The sequence below is a fragment of the Crinia signifera genome, chromosome 8, assembly GCF_055691185.1.
Source record: "Crinia signifera chromosome 8, ASM5569118v1, whole genome shotgun sequence".
Taxonomy (NCBI): domain Eukaryota; kingdom Metazoa; phylum Chordata; class Amphibia; order Anura; family Myobatrachidae; genus Crinia; species Crinia signifera.
In genome coordinates, this window is record NC_139224.1 from 112,670,576 (window position 1) to 112,683,909 (window position 13,334).

Here is a 13,334-nt window from a genome sequence, read left to right on the forward strand (position 1 = left end):
GCCCAGTGTGTATGGACCTTTAGAAAAAAAAATATATTTTTGTACTCCTTACTCTGTTTAACGGCGCCTAGTCCGAGGTCTCTTGCCACCCTAATAATCAGGTCAATGTCCTGATCCCTGATGCCATTACCTTTTATTTACCATGTACTTGTCCTAAATTGCCTTGTACTGTTAGTCCTTGTTTTTGCTCATTTATGTATTCTGCATGGTGCTGCAGAACCCTTGTGGCACCATATGAATAAATGATGATGATTATAATAGTAAAATATATCGCCATTTTACTTGTGTGCGTGAGAACAGGCATTTCTCAACAGCTATACAATTTTAATGAGCATTAATGAAACAACGAGCATCCCATCTTCTGGCAGTACTGTGTTTATTGTGCTGGAAACATCCTGTGACTTTTAGGAGAGCCTGTAGCTTTAAGGCACCTTGGCTCTGAAATATATTACATGAGCTCACTGTGTCACTGGAGAATCTGCCCACACCCGCAGCTTTTCAAATACATATGTAACCCAGGAAGGAGTTTATAGGATTTCTAGTTGCTTATCTCCACATTGATATGTATATGTAATAACTTTGCAATGTGCTAACATTATTACTTACGCTGTGCTGTGTAGATTTATTTTATTTTTTTTAAACTGCAGGTACTCTATTTTTGTGTTCTTGGCATTTCAAATGCTGCATACTTAGAACCATAATTTGCATATGAATTTATTTCTGTTTTGGTGTTGGACCTAGGGTATTTTTGACACATTTGCATATCTAGGTTTTGAATTGCAAATTAGAGTTTAAAATGGAATTAACTCAGAACATGACCCCCTAGTTATAAATATCTTTGTAAAAGGCCTACTAATGTAAACCAGTACTGTGCAACCATATACCACCCAACTGTAGCTGGAAAAGCCCATGTTACTCGCTGCTCTGCTTCGTTCAATGTCCCAGATGTCAGGAGGTATGCTACAACCGGTCACCATATCCAAAATTTATTAGTTTAAATCCCTCCACTCTCTCAGCCTGTTCTGAAGCTGAACTGTTACCCCTTTTACACTAAGGCCCTTAATCAGATCTGATCGCAGTACAAATTTGTTCTCAAAATGGGCAAAAGCATGTGCACTGCAGGTGGGGCAGAGAGAGTTAAAGTTGGGTGGGGTGTGTTGAAACTGAAATCTAAATTGCAGTGTAAAAATGCAGCCAGTATTTACTCTGCACAGAAACAAGATCTCACACTAATCAAACTCTTTCTGCACATGTTACAGATGTAAGTGCACCTGCAGTGCACATGGTTTTGTCCATTTTGAGAGCAAATTTGTACTGCAATCAGATCTGTATAAGGACCTAAATTCCTGGGTTTGACTCCGGCTACTGCTTGAAGTAGTGTTTACACTACAGACTGGAACTGGGTAATTGACGTGTCATTTATTTACAGTTTCTTATATAGTGCAGCATATTCCGTTGCACTTTACAATTGGAAACAGTGATCAAACAAACTGGGTAGTAATAGATCGACAAAGAGGTAGGAGGGCCCTGCTCGGAAGCTTACAATCCATATGGATAATAGGAAGGATACTTAAGGATAGGAATCTATAGCAGGAAAATCCCACCAGATTGCAAGACAGTCTTGTTATATGCAGGTTCCGGAATATGATAAGCTTGCCCGAAGAGGTGAGTTTTCAAGAAACACTTGGGAGTTTGGAGGCAAGAGTAGAGTTTTAATGTGCATGGAAAGGCATTCCATAGGGTGGGTGCTGCCTGCAGTTGTGAATGGGATCTAGTAATGAGTGTGAGTGGGAGACACAGATCTTGTGCAGAGCGGAGAGTTTGGGTGGAGATATATTTTGAGATAAGCAAAGACCTGTAGGTTGGTGTAGCCAAGTTAATGGCTTTGTACATATGTAAGTAGAAGTATCTTATATTTGATATGGTAGAATATAGGCAACCAATGGAGGGACTCACCATACAGAACAGCAGACATTGAAGATCAGCCTTGCAGCTGCATTCAAAATGGATTGTAGTGGATAGTGTTTTTTTAGTAAAGGCCCATACACACTTGAAGATTTTCATTTCAAAAGACTTTGCCAAAATCTTTGATAGATATATCTGTCACCAAAGTAGTGCGTACACACTGATCTATTTTCCCAAAAGAGCAAGAGATGTTCAGGAGGTGAAAGACTTTGCTGAAAATCTTTCATGTAAAAGGCTATTTACATAATGGGCTGGGTTTGATTTCCAAGGGTGGGAGAAGGGGCCATATTATTCTGTGCATTTCAGTTCTTGGGTCCTGATTCAGAATTGATCGCTGGGCGGAGTATATTCGGAGAAATGCGATTTTGCATGCGATATCAAACGCAATTTAATACCTCTTTATTTCCCGACTATCCACTACGGCGTGGAGTCGAAATTATATAGTGTGGCGAGCGCAGCGAGCCACTGAACCCGAAGCGTGGCGAGCGGACACGGATTATGGTACTTGTGTCGGTTGACGGCGACACCTGATATCGCATTCCGTGTCCCCTTGCGGCGCTCGCCACGTTTCGGGCTCGGTGTCTCGCTGCGCTCGCCACACTATATAAAATCAACTCCATGCCACAGCGGATAGTGGGGATATGAACAGGTATTAAATCGCATGCGATATCGCATGCGATTTAGTGGCGCCGTGAAACTACACAAGTACCCGCCGGTCTATTGGATTATGTGTGTACGCAGCACGGGCTGAAAGATTAGCCACTTTCAGCCCGCGTGCCGCCCCGCCGTCTCCCCCTGCTCCCTCCCCCCTCCCCCAGCATGCACCTAAATTCCGGCTACAGTACCCCTCCGAATGGCCACAATTTCGTCAGGCTGCTGGGCACCCCTCCGCCCGCAGGTCCTTCCGGCCACACGCCCACCTGACATGTCTGCCTGGATGCCCCCGCACCCCGCAGCAGCTTCCAGGGTCCCCAGCCGCTGCCTCCTCATATGTTAAAAAAAAAAGCAGTTGTTAAAACGTTTATAAAATGAGACCACTGCCACCAATGTGAGATTGCCCACAAGTGTATTTATATTATAGATATATTTATGTGTGTGTATATATATATATATATATATATATATATATATATATATATATATATATATATATATATATATATATATATATATATATATATATATATATATATATGTATACACACACATAAATATATCTATAATATAAATACACTTGTGGGCAATCTCACATTGGTGGCAGTGGTCTCATTTTATAAACGTTTTAACAACTGCTTTTTTTTTTAATATATGAGGAGGCAGCGGCTGGGGACCCTGGAAGCTGCTGCGGGGGCAGCCAGGCAGACATGATCGTGGAAGAACGGGAGGACCTGCCGGCGGAGGGGTGCCCAGCAGCCAGACGAAATTGCGGGCATTAGGAGGAGTACTGCAGCCGCCCGGAATACAGGTGCGTGCTGGGGGAGGCGGCGGGGCGGCGGGGCGGTACGCAGGCTCAAAGTGGCTAATCTTTAGCCCGGCAGCCCGGCGTACACACACAGAGATGATGGCTGAATAAATCAGCCATCATCTCTGGCATGCTGGTAAAACCAGCAGATTAGAGACTTTGACAGCGATGATGCGGGAGCGCGCATCATCGCTAGTCTGCAATCTGGGAGGCATACACACTAGGCGATTTTCAGCGGAAAATCGCTCAAAACTGCTGTTTTGACCGATTTTCAGGTGAAAATCGTCAAGTGTGTATGGGCCTTTAGACCGCTAAATTGACTTTTGCAATAATCAATGTGTGAGATGGATTAGAGATTTTGCGGTGTGTTGTGTAAGATACGGTCAGTTTTTGGATGTTTTTTAGATGCATGTAAAATGATGTAGAGACCGATTGAATGCAAGGAATAAAGGACCGTTCAGAGTCCAGGATTACGCTTAGGCAGCAGGAGACTGGACACCGATTAAGTTATCAGGCTGGCAGATATATAGGGCAGTATTCAATGTGGCTGGTGAGGATGGCTTTTCCTTGCCGAAAGCAAGCTATTCTCGCTGTCGAATCCTTTTCCTCGCTGAAAGCATGCCACCCTCACCGTATTCAATGTACGGGCCAAATCCGCAATGTGGGAGGATGGCGAGGATCCTACACACTCGCCGTTTCCACCTCCCCTCAAGGAATAGGCGAGGTGGATTAGCGAGTGAACGGGGGGAGGGAGTTGAATACTGATGGCTAGCCATCTGCACTTCTCTCCGTTTTTAGCTCGCCGTCAGGGGCATTGTGTATATACCCCATAGTCTAAGAAAACCCTGCTCGTGAAAGCTTACATTTTAGAGGGGAGGGGCAGACAGACTGGGATGATAGAAGAGATAAAAGTGAAATTGATAGGATAGGATGAGATAGTTAGATTTAATGAAGAAGAGGATCTTGAGAGCTTGAGAGCCCATTTAAAGTTATTAGAGAGGTGGAGATTCTAATAGGGAGGGGTAGAGCATTCCAGAGATATGGGGCCAAATGTAATAGGGTGAGAGCTTCAGAAAGTGAGAGATTTTGGGAGAGTTTTACCAAGTTTTTAAAGCAGCAATCAATTACATGGCAAAATCAACCTGGTTTTGCAGTGTAATTGATTGCTGCTTTAAAAAAAGGGGTAAAACTCTCCCAAAATCTCTCACTTTCTGAAACTCTCACCCTATTACATTTGGCCCATGGAGTACAATGGCCAAAATTTTGGAGGCAGTAATGGGGAAGAAGTAAACCCATTGGCAGGAGTGGCAGCATGCATTTGTGGAGTGTAAAGAGAGATCGGGTCAGATATGTAGGTGGGAGATGAATCCGGTTTGTAACTACTCTTGGCTGGTAAAGATTAATTCTGTTTTGGAAACGTTGTGGAATGCTGTGCGGCTACTATGGCGAATGTCATCTTGTTAGGCCTGTTTTTTACATGTGTATGGATGGTCAAATGAATATTCTGAATTTAGACTTGTCCTTCCTGATGCAACATTCGCACTACACAAATATTGTTCCACAGTTGGTGCTAATCTCTCTCTGCTCCAATAGACGTGTGTGTGTGGGGATGTTATAGTTCCACTTGATGGAATATTGCTATAATTAGGAAGAAGAGACGGCTTTAGTTACATTTTGCTAAAATTTAATTTAGTTAATTAAAATAATGTCCCAGATATTTACTTGTAATGGCTAAATTTAGATCTAAAGTGTGAGGGCGTGTTTAGTGTTTTCATGGTATCATTCACTGCTTGCATCTGTTGTGCCATCTGGCTGCTTGGAAGCTTTTGTTAATCATAACGGAAGACATTCAGTTTCTGTTACCAGTGTCCATTCAAATGTAAAGGTACCCCCCTATATTACCAATGTAAACATACAGGCACCCCCACAGGTTATTTACAAAGTGCTTTATGGGAATGGCACTTAATTATACCCCTTTTACACCAAAAGCCCGGTCGCACCCGGGTTTGGTGCGACCCGGCGTTTGTTGCCTTTTACACCGGCGGCTGCCCTGGCAATCTTCCCCGGTGCGCTCCCCTCCAGCGGAGGCGGTTCCTAAGCCGGCGCTTGGAGATGACCTCTCTGAGCGCCGGGAATTCCGCTAGTGGGGACCCCCGCAATGTAATCACCGTGCTGGGGGCAAGCCTAGCCCCACGGTAAGCTGCTGGGCAGCCCCCGTGCACCCCCTAGCTCCCTGAGGTGAATGGATGCTGCACACAGGCATCCATTCACCTCCTCCCTGCCTCTGCTGCGGTCTGCACAGTATAGCAGACAGCAGTGGAGGCTGTGTGCGCACCCCCTGCCCAACCTCCATACTGACCGTAGGGCTCTGCGGTCCGGAGGTTGGGCTTCCCCCATTGCTTTAAATAGGAGCTGGGTCAGATAACCCGGCGTACCAGTTTACACTGCCCTCTACCTAGGTCCTGCCCATGTTCTACCCTGGTCAGGACCTGGGTAGAAGTTCTGTGTAAAGGGACACTGGTTAACCCCTTTTACCCTGTCGCTGACCTGGGTCCATGAGGGAAAAACACTGGTTTTTGTGGCAGTGTAAAAGGGTTATTACTTACAAAAAGCATTACTTGTTTGGGAAATGCGTTTTGTTTATCTTTTTAATTGTTTAAAACAAAATAGTGGTATTGATGTTTTTCAGGTTGCTTTTTTATTTTTATATAATACAGAAGTTCCTAGCCCGTCGAAATAACGGAACAATAGAACAGTTATGTCAGCGCTGAATTGTGCCGGTGCTGATGGAGGTGGCCGGCCGGGGGCGGTGCAGCAGTGGGTCCTGACAAACTATCCCTGCTCTTACCTAGTCTTTGCTTCATGCAAGGACTGCACTGCTCCGTTGCCTGGCGCTTCTCCGTTCCATGCGGCAGATGGTATTTTGCGACCGGAAGTTCGGATACGTGCTTCCGGTGCGGACAGTGTGCGGCTCCAAAGCGTTTCAATGCTCTACGGCATGGGTCTTCAACCTGTGGCCCTCCAGATGTTGTGAAACTACATGTTCCAACATGCATTTCCACATTTTTTCCTATAAGAGCATTCCAAAACTGTCAGGGCATGCTGGGACATGTAGTTTCACAACATCTGGAGGGCCATAGGTTGAAGACCTGTGCTCTACGGCCTCTTTGTCAAGGGTTATGCTGGAGATTCAGGACCTCTATTTTCTTTAAAAAAAACGGATGTAGAGAAAAAAACCTCTACATCCGTTTTTTGACCATTAAATCGCCCCATTAGTTCGCAAGCTGATTTTAGCTGTGGGGTAACTTAATTGAAAAAGTTACAACACAATAATATCTGGATATCTTCCTTAGAAATAAGTATATGGTTTCTCTCCATGTATTCCTAGAACAAATATGAGTAGAAATAATGTTCATGTGAATTACTTGTGCTGATGGTTTTCTGAAATATAGAACATCACGGCAGATAAGAACACATTAAGTCTGCCCTGTTTTTATCCTTTTAGGTATAATCTCAACCCTTTCAGGGCCTTATGGGGCCTACACACATAGTGATTAAGGGGTATTTTCTAGGCAATCTCGGTAGATTGCTTAGAAAATCCAACTACATTGCTCCATGTGTGGGGCATAGTGACCTCGGCAATTAATCACCGGGGTCAGGACCAGTGTTCTCATGGAGAACACTGTCCCTACAGATCGCTCAGTGGCACATCACTGTGCAACGCTGTGTGCGGAGTTGCATTCAGACTACAACTGGATACGGTACTTGTGTAGTTTCACGGTGCCAGCATGGCGCAGCGAGCCCCGTGAAAGTACACAAGTACCCTGGATACATCCATTAACAAAGTGGTTCTCAAACTGTGGGGCCTGACCCCAAAGTGGGTCCCCACCTGCTTAGCATGGGGTCACGACTCCATGTTGGTGATCATCAGACTGATGACTTTTCTAATCTCATTCAGTGATTCAAGGAGTCTGAACAATTTGTTGAATTGTCTGTTATATTCGACTTCTCGCATCACTCTGTGCCTCCACAATGCTGCCATGTATGTGCTGTCTGCTGACTACACGTGTGATGTGATGACCCTCTGCATCAACTTGCTGGGGTCCCGTAAATATTTTTATTGTCTGATGGGGTGCCAGAGCAAAATAGTTTGAGGACCCCTGAATTAACAAAAAAATCATGTTGCCATCATAGGGAGCATCCGCCAGAAACACCATAGTTTATAAGGTAAATTACATGCAGATGAGTACAAACAAAGAGAAATGGGGTACAGCACTGGAAATTGAATAGATCACTGAAAATATGAAATAGAAAACAAGTCCTTAAGGCCGCAAAGGGTCATTACATCTGAACATTGTATCCATTTAGCCTCCCATCTTATGGTGTGTATACACGGTACTTTTTGCCTTCTCATGTTGACGATATAGTCAACATCGAATCGGATACAGATCGCAAGGGTTTTAACCCTTCAGATCCTGATCCGTTTCCGATGCGCGTTCACGTATTGCAAGGCAGAAAGTCTTGTTTGCCTTGACTATATAGTGCAGATCTGCACTATATAGTCAAGATTGAATGCAAATCGGATGTGCCTTCAGATACTATCCACGATCCGATCTGATCGGATAGTATCTGAAGGCACATCTGACGGTGTGTACACACCATTAGTAGTATCGCACCCTCTGTCACCCCAATGTAGCAATGAGGGGGGAGGGGGTTTTCGGAAGTGGCGGGTTTTGTGCTTTTCATATAAGCTTACTTTTTTTTTATCCATGAGGAGTATGTTTGTATATTTTAACCCAATGCTCATGCTGTTTTCTCTTTTTATGTGAGTTTTTTGTTTTGCTGTGAACGTTCAGGAAGTGGCTTGAGTACAGCAGGTGCAAATTATTACTTATGTTTCATAGATTTAAGTCTCTGAAATAATGTTCTCCTTTGATCTATAGATTGTAAGCTTGCGAGCAGGGCCCTCCAACTTTTTGACTGTCTGTAAATACCCTGTTTGTTGTAGCACTGTCTCCTTTGTAAAGTGCAACGGAATATGCTGCGCTATATAAGAAACTGTTAAATAAATATAGCATCATGTTAGAGGGATACTGTCATATTTCATATGATGGATGGTACAAACCAGATGTGTGACTTATATGCAGCACAAAGTAAACTGTAATCTCCTGTACCTTGGAAATTAGTTTACATGATTTGATGTACTGTACCTATTTACGGCATGTAGCGAGTTAGCAGCTTAGATACAACTATCATGTTGCCATCTAAGCTTAGATACAACTGTATTTTCACAAGCACAAATCCCCAAATTCTCAATTCATTCTGTGACTTTTCAACTCTTCAACTAATGTGGTATTATTTGTCATTCTATTATGGATAGTATGTGTTAGTGTGCCATAATGTTGGCTTGGATTTCTCTTACTTATACCTTATCACATTGCAAAAATAACCTGTGTTGTTGCTAGGTTGACCCAGGTCTCTGCGTTGTGTAAGGCTCTTTTTTTAGTTTCTTGGGTAAAGTAACCCGGGTTAAAAGAAGGGCTAGTCCCGGGTTGCTGTGCGGTGTGGACGCGTAACCCGGGTCAAGCGACCCATGTCCCGTTTACTATGGAATAGGCAGTGCTTGAAGACTGTGTCCACTCTAAGTGCTGACTCCCCCCTGCCCCCACATGTGTCGCTGCTCCACAGCATCCCCGTCTGACGTCCGTGCCCCAGCTTATTGCTGTGGTGGGCTACTAAATATTGCAAATACTGGGTTGCTCCCAGTACAGATCCCAGGTTCAACCTGGCATTTGCAATGTGAAAGGGGTATTCGGGTCCTCACCCCTTGGCTACCCTTTGACACTGAGCTCTTTCAGATCCATGACACATTATGATCTACTTGCCTGTGTGATCTGGATGGGGAAAGTCAGAGACCACTTCATATGGTCTCGGTTGGAATCTCGATGATCAGTATACCGGTCTTAAGGCCCCCATACATTAGGCCGACTTGTCCTAGGGACAAGTCGGACCCAATTTACCTGCGAGCCGCCCGGCAGCTCCCCGGGAGGCTCACATACAATTTGGCACTTGATGTGCCATTTTTTACATGGGATAAATCGCATGCGATTTATCCCATGTTAAAAAAAACCCGGGGAGCTGCAGGGCGGTGAGGAGTAGTGGGGGCCGGGCAGCGGCAGTAGTGGGGGCGGGCAGCGGCAGTAGTGGGGGCGGGCAGCGGTGGTGGGGGCGGGCGGGCGGCGGGTGCGGTGAGCGCTGCTGACCTGGCCGGGCAGTGTACCAACTGGGGCTATTCTCCTTCACAGGGCTCCATGACCCCCATAGTAGGGGGAATAGAACACATGGTGAGCGCAACGATCCCGCAAGGGGATTTTTTTTGCGCTAACCCCCTGTCGGAGTACCGGCGGTCAGGATTCTGATGTCTGTATACTGACCGTCTGGATCCCGACTGTCAGCCAGTCATACCACACCCCTTCATACCATGTACAAGGTTCACTTACGCTAAACTCTGGAGCTGGTCTTCTTTGATGTTTCATTTTACAAATTGAGTAGTATGGATGCCATCTGTCCTGCATGTTGTTAATGCAAATAGCAATGTCTTGCAATAGCGATTTTTCTACTGGGAATACATTGGGGATCATTTATGGTAAAGTAACAGTGAATTGTCTGCACACCACTATGGGCAGTGATGGAACCACCCTTTAGCACTGTTTGTGGTAGCTGGAATAGCAAATACTTGTATCACACAAGCTGTGTAACGTTTACATTTTGAGGTGACCTATAATAATGTAAATGTCTATTAACAGAATACTGTTTTTTTTTTTTTTTTTTTAAATGTGTTTTAGGTTTCCAACTTACCAAGTATTTTGCAATGAGGACACTGTATATCCTGCGGCTGAGGTGGTCACACAAAATAATGACGCTACAATAAAAGATGATGACCCTGCCACGAAAAAGGTATGAGACCACGTTAAAAAATGTTTTTTTTAGAAAGATATAGATGCTTGCTTGGAAAGCGCTGCCTTCATATGCTGTCATCTGGTCTCTTAAGGTGCTAAACACTGGTATGATTTGGCCACTTTTCACCTGAATCCGACAATTATGCCTGGAAATCAGGTGAAAAGTGGCCAAATCACATGTGTTTGACATCCCATCCGATCTGATGCGTAGACCCATGTGCGTCTGAATCTGAGGTCAGACGTGCTGCACAGAAGATAAATCTGCAGCCATCAGTGCACATCGTTGGTGCTTTTTAGGACATTTGATGTATCGCATTCGATTTCCCTTGACCTCCCCCAGCAGCTCCTCAAGAGTCCTTTTACATGCGATAAATCGCATGTAAAAATGGCACATCGGACAGAGGGCTCCCAAGGAAGTTCATGTAAACTCGGGTTGGACTTGTGTATGGGAGCCATGTGTCCTGTCAGTAACTCTTTTCTGTCTTCCACTGTATAAGCCTTCCCTTAACTCTAAGCCAACTTTTATATACTGAAATGTTCTAGAACATGCATTGTAGTATTGCACACTGTAATGGGGCCTACACATGGGATTATTTCAGGGCATTTTCTAAGCGATCTGACTTCATTTGACTAGATCACTTAGAAAATGCCCCTACGTCGCTCTGTGTGTCTCACCAGAGAACACTGGGCCTGACAGATTGCTCAGCACACATCGCAGACACATTGCTTTGCACAGAGTGGTCTGCTGAAGATCCAGGCTTCATCCGCTAGTCTGCGCTTATGTAACAAACATCACTCTTTTATATGTTGTGGTAGATTGGTTCTCCAGTCACCACCGACACAATTACTGTATACTGTTTGTACATAAATGGCCATAACTGGTTGAGCCCTGCGGTCTATTGTTGTTTTGTCTGCTTACTAATGTACCTGGAATCTCACAAGTTGTTCACTGATTTCTCCGAAAGTACACAGTTCTAACCTGTTTTGGGAGAGCTGCTGTAGGACTTATCTTACCATCACTCGGCAGTGTTCTACAGGAATTACAAAACCTATGGACTTGTCTAATGTTACCGTGTTTTAAGAGCTTATACTTAAAACATAGATTACTGAACTGCTGCCAATTAATTTCGCATATTAATTAATCCGTGCATAATTTGCCTCTGAGTCGCTTGTCTATTTCTTAAATTGCTCCCTCGCCTCTTAAGGTCTGTACACACTTGGAGTTTTCACCCAGCGTGTATGGATAACGATTATAGGGGAAATTGCTGGGCTGAAAATAGCTCCGTGCATGTTCACTGAGCGGTTTTTACCAATTTTCGTAGTTTTCCCCAGGGTGGACAACTCTCCATAGCAGGGCACTATGGAAAGCCGTCTCCACCCTTGCTCATCTGCTGGTAATACCTGAGTGGCCAGGCTAGCGATGATGTGGGAGCGCGCATCACCACTCACCGCTGCCCTGTACACACGCTGTACTCAAGCTGAAAGTCACCCACTGTGTATGGACTGTGTATATAACCCATATCTTGCATTAATACAGCATATCCTATTATACTGGTTCCGGATTCAATGTTCCTGACCTATTGGCCAACTCTTGACATGTCTTCAACTGGACACACCTGTTTCATTTTAATGTGACTGTATGTAATTAGCCCACCATTTAACTAATACCCTTCAACTTACTGCTTACCTGATCATTGTTTTTCATATATCGTACATGGTCTTTCAATGGACTCTGTGTCTGTTTATACTTTCTGCACCTCTACTTGAACTATTGCATCTATTGTACACTCAAGGATATTAAAATGAAAGATCACTTTCTCTGTAAATGGACTTACCAATAAGCGTTTGTTTTAATACATTGTTTGTTCATCTCCTCCTTTCAAAAATCAACCTATGTGCATTGTCCTGAGGTTTACTTGCTTTTTAAGCTAAGCAGCTCAATATTACCTATGTAACAATCATTGAGAATGTAGGCTGAGACGCATAATGTGTTTTCTTTACATTTTAATTTTTCTATGCTCCATTTTTTAAAACGAATCTTCCTGTCAGTTAGTACTTTGTATTCACTATAGTGAAGACACATATATAAGAGAGCCTCATAAAAACAAAACCTGCTTCTCCTACAATTAGCCACCATTCAAACCACTCACATCTTCAAATAAGCCTTGGCTTGCAGTACTGAAAGCCCTGTAACTATGCTTCACAAAACATCACGATAAGTTGTATTTATAGGGACCCACCGATCCCTGTTTTCCCCTCTTGGGCCTTTTGACTGAGAGGGGTTAGGTGAGTAACAGGGCCTTTCTCCTTTGGGAGAGGGTCCATAGGTACGTACAACCCCTATGCACAATGTAGGTCACTGTACTGGGTGCTTGGAGCACCAACTTGGGCTCAAAGTAAAAAAGAATAAAAAAATTTTTTTAGTCTACGAATAGAGATTTTTTTTTTGACAGATCTAGTAATGAGATGTTATTGGGTTGTGTTAGGACTGTTGAGCACAAACTGCAGCAGAATAAATTTATTTTGTGGAACACTGTCCTATCGGACAATTGGTAAATGCATACACACTTGCAAGTTGTCAATCCCAATGTGTTCATGAATTCACAACCTGGCAGGCGTTTATCTGCATAGATATCGTCCATCAGCTGTGCTGGCGTGGTATCCCTGTGAAGTACCTTATTCACATATCACACTTGACAGCGTGTCCATGATATATCGGCCTTTCAGTTGATATATTGCTGTACTGGCCAGTATGTACCCAGCTTAAGAAACTTTGTTTCTTGTTTTGTTTATACTGTCTCTTTATGTATTTTATAAGGCACTGCAGAGACAGTGGCATCATTTAAATAATACCCCTTTTCCACTAGCAACCTGGGTCGGACCCGGTAAATTGTACCCGGTTCGATCCCGGGTTGGACATGGGTAAGAGACACATTTCCACTACAGTG

The 13,334-nt window shown here is 44.0% G+C and overlaps 1 protein-coding gene across 3 annotated transcripts in view; it reads left to right on the forward strand.

Annotated features, from left to right (window-relative positions):
- The window catches only part of SUCO (SUN domain containing ossification factor), a 100,258-nt gene that overhangs the window by 31,345 nt on the left and 55,579 nt on the right, over positions 1-13,334 (forward strand). For all 3 annotated transcript variants that reach the window (XM_083157031.1, XM_083157032.1, XM_083157033.1), the window contains exon 2: positions 10,273-10,384. In XM_083157031.1, coding sequence (XP_083013157.1) covers positions 10,273-10,384 — 112 coding nt within the window. The remainder of the gene's footprint in view (positions 1-10,272; positions 10,385-13,334) is intronic.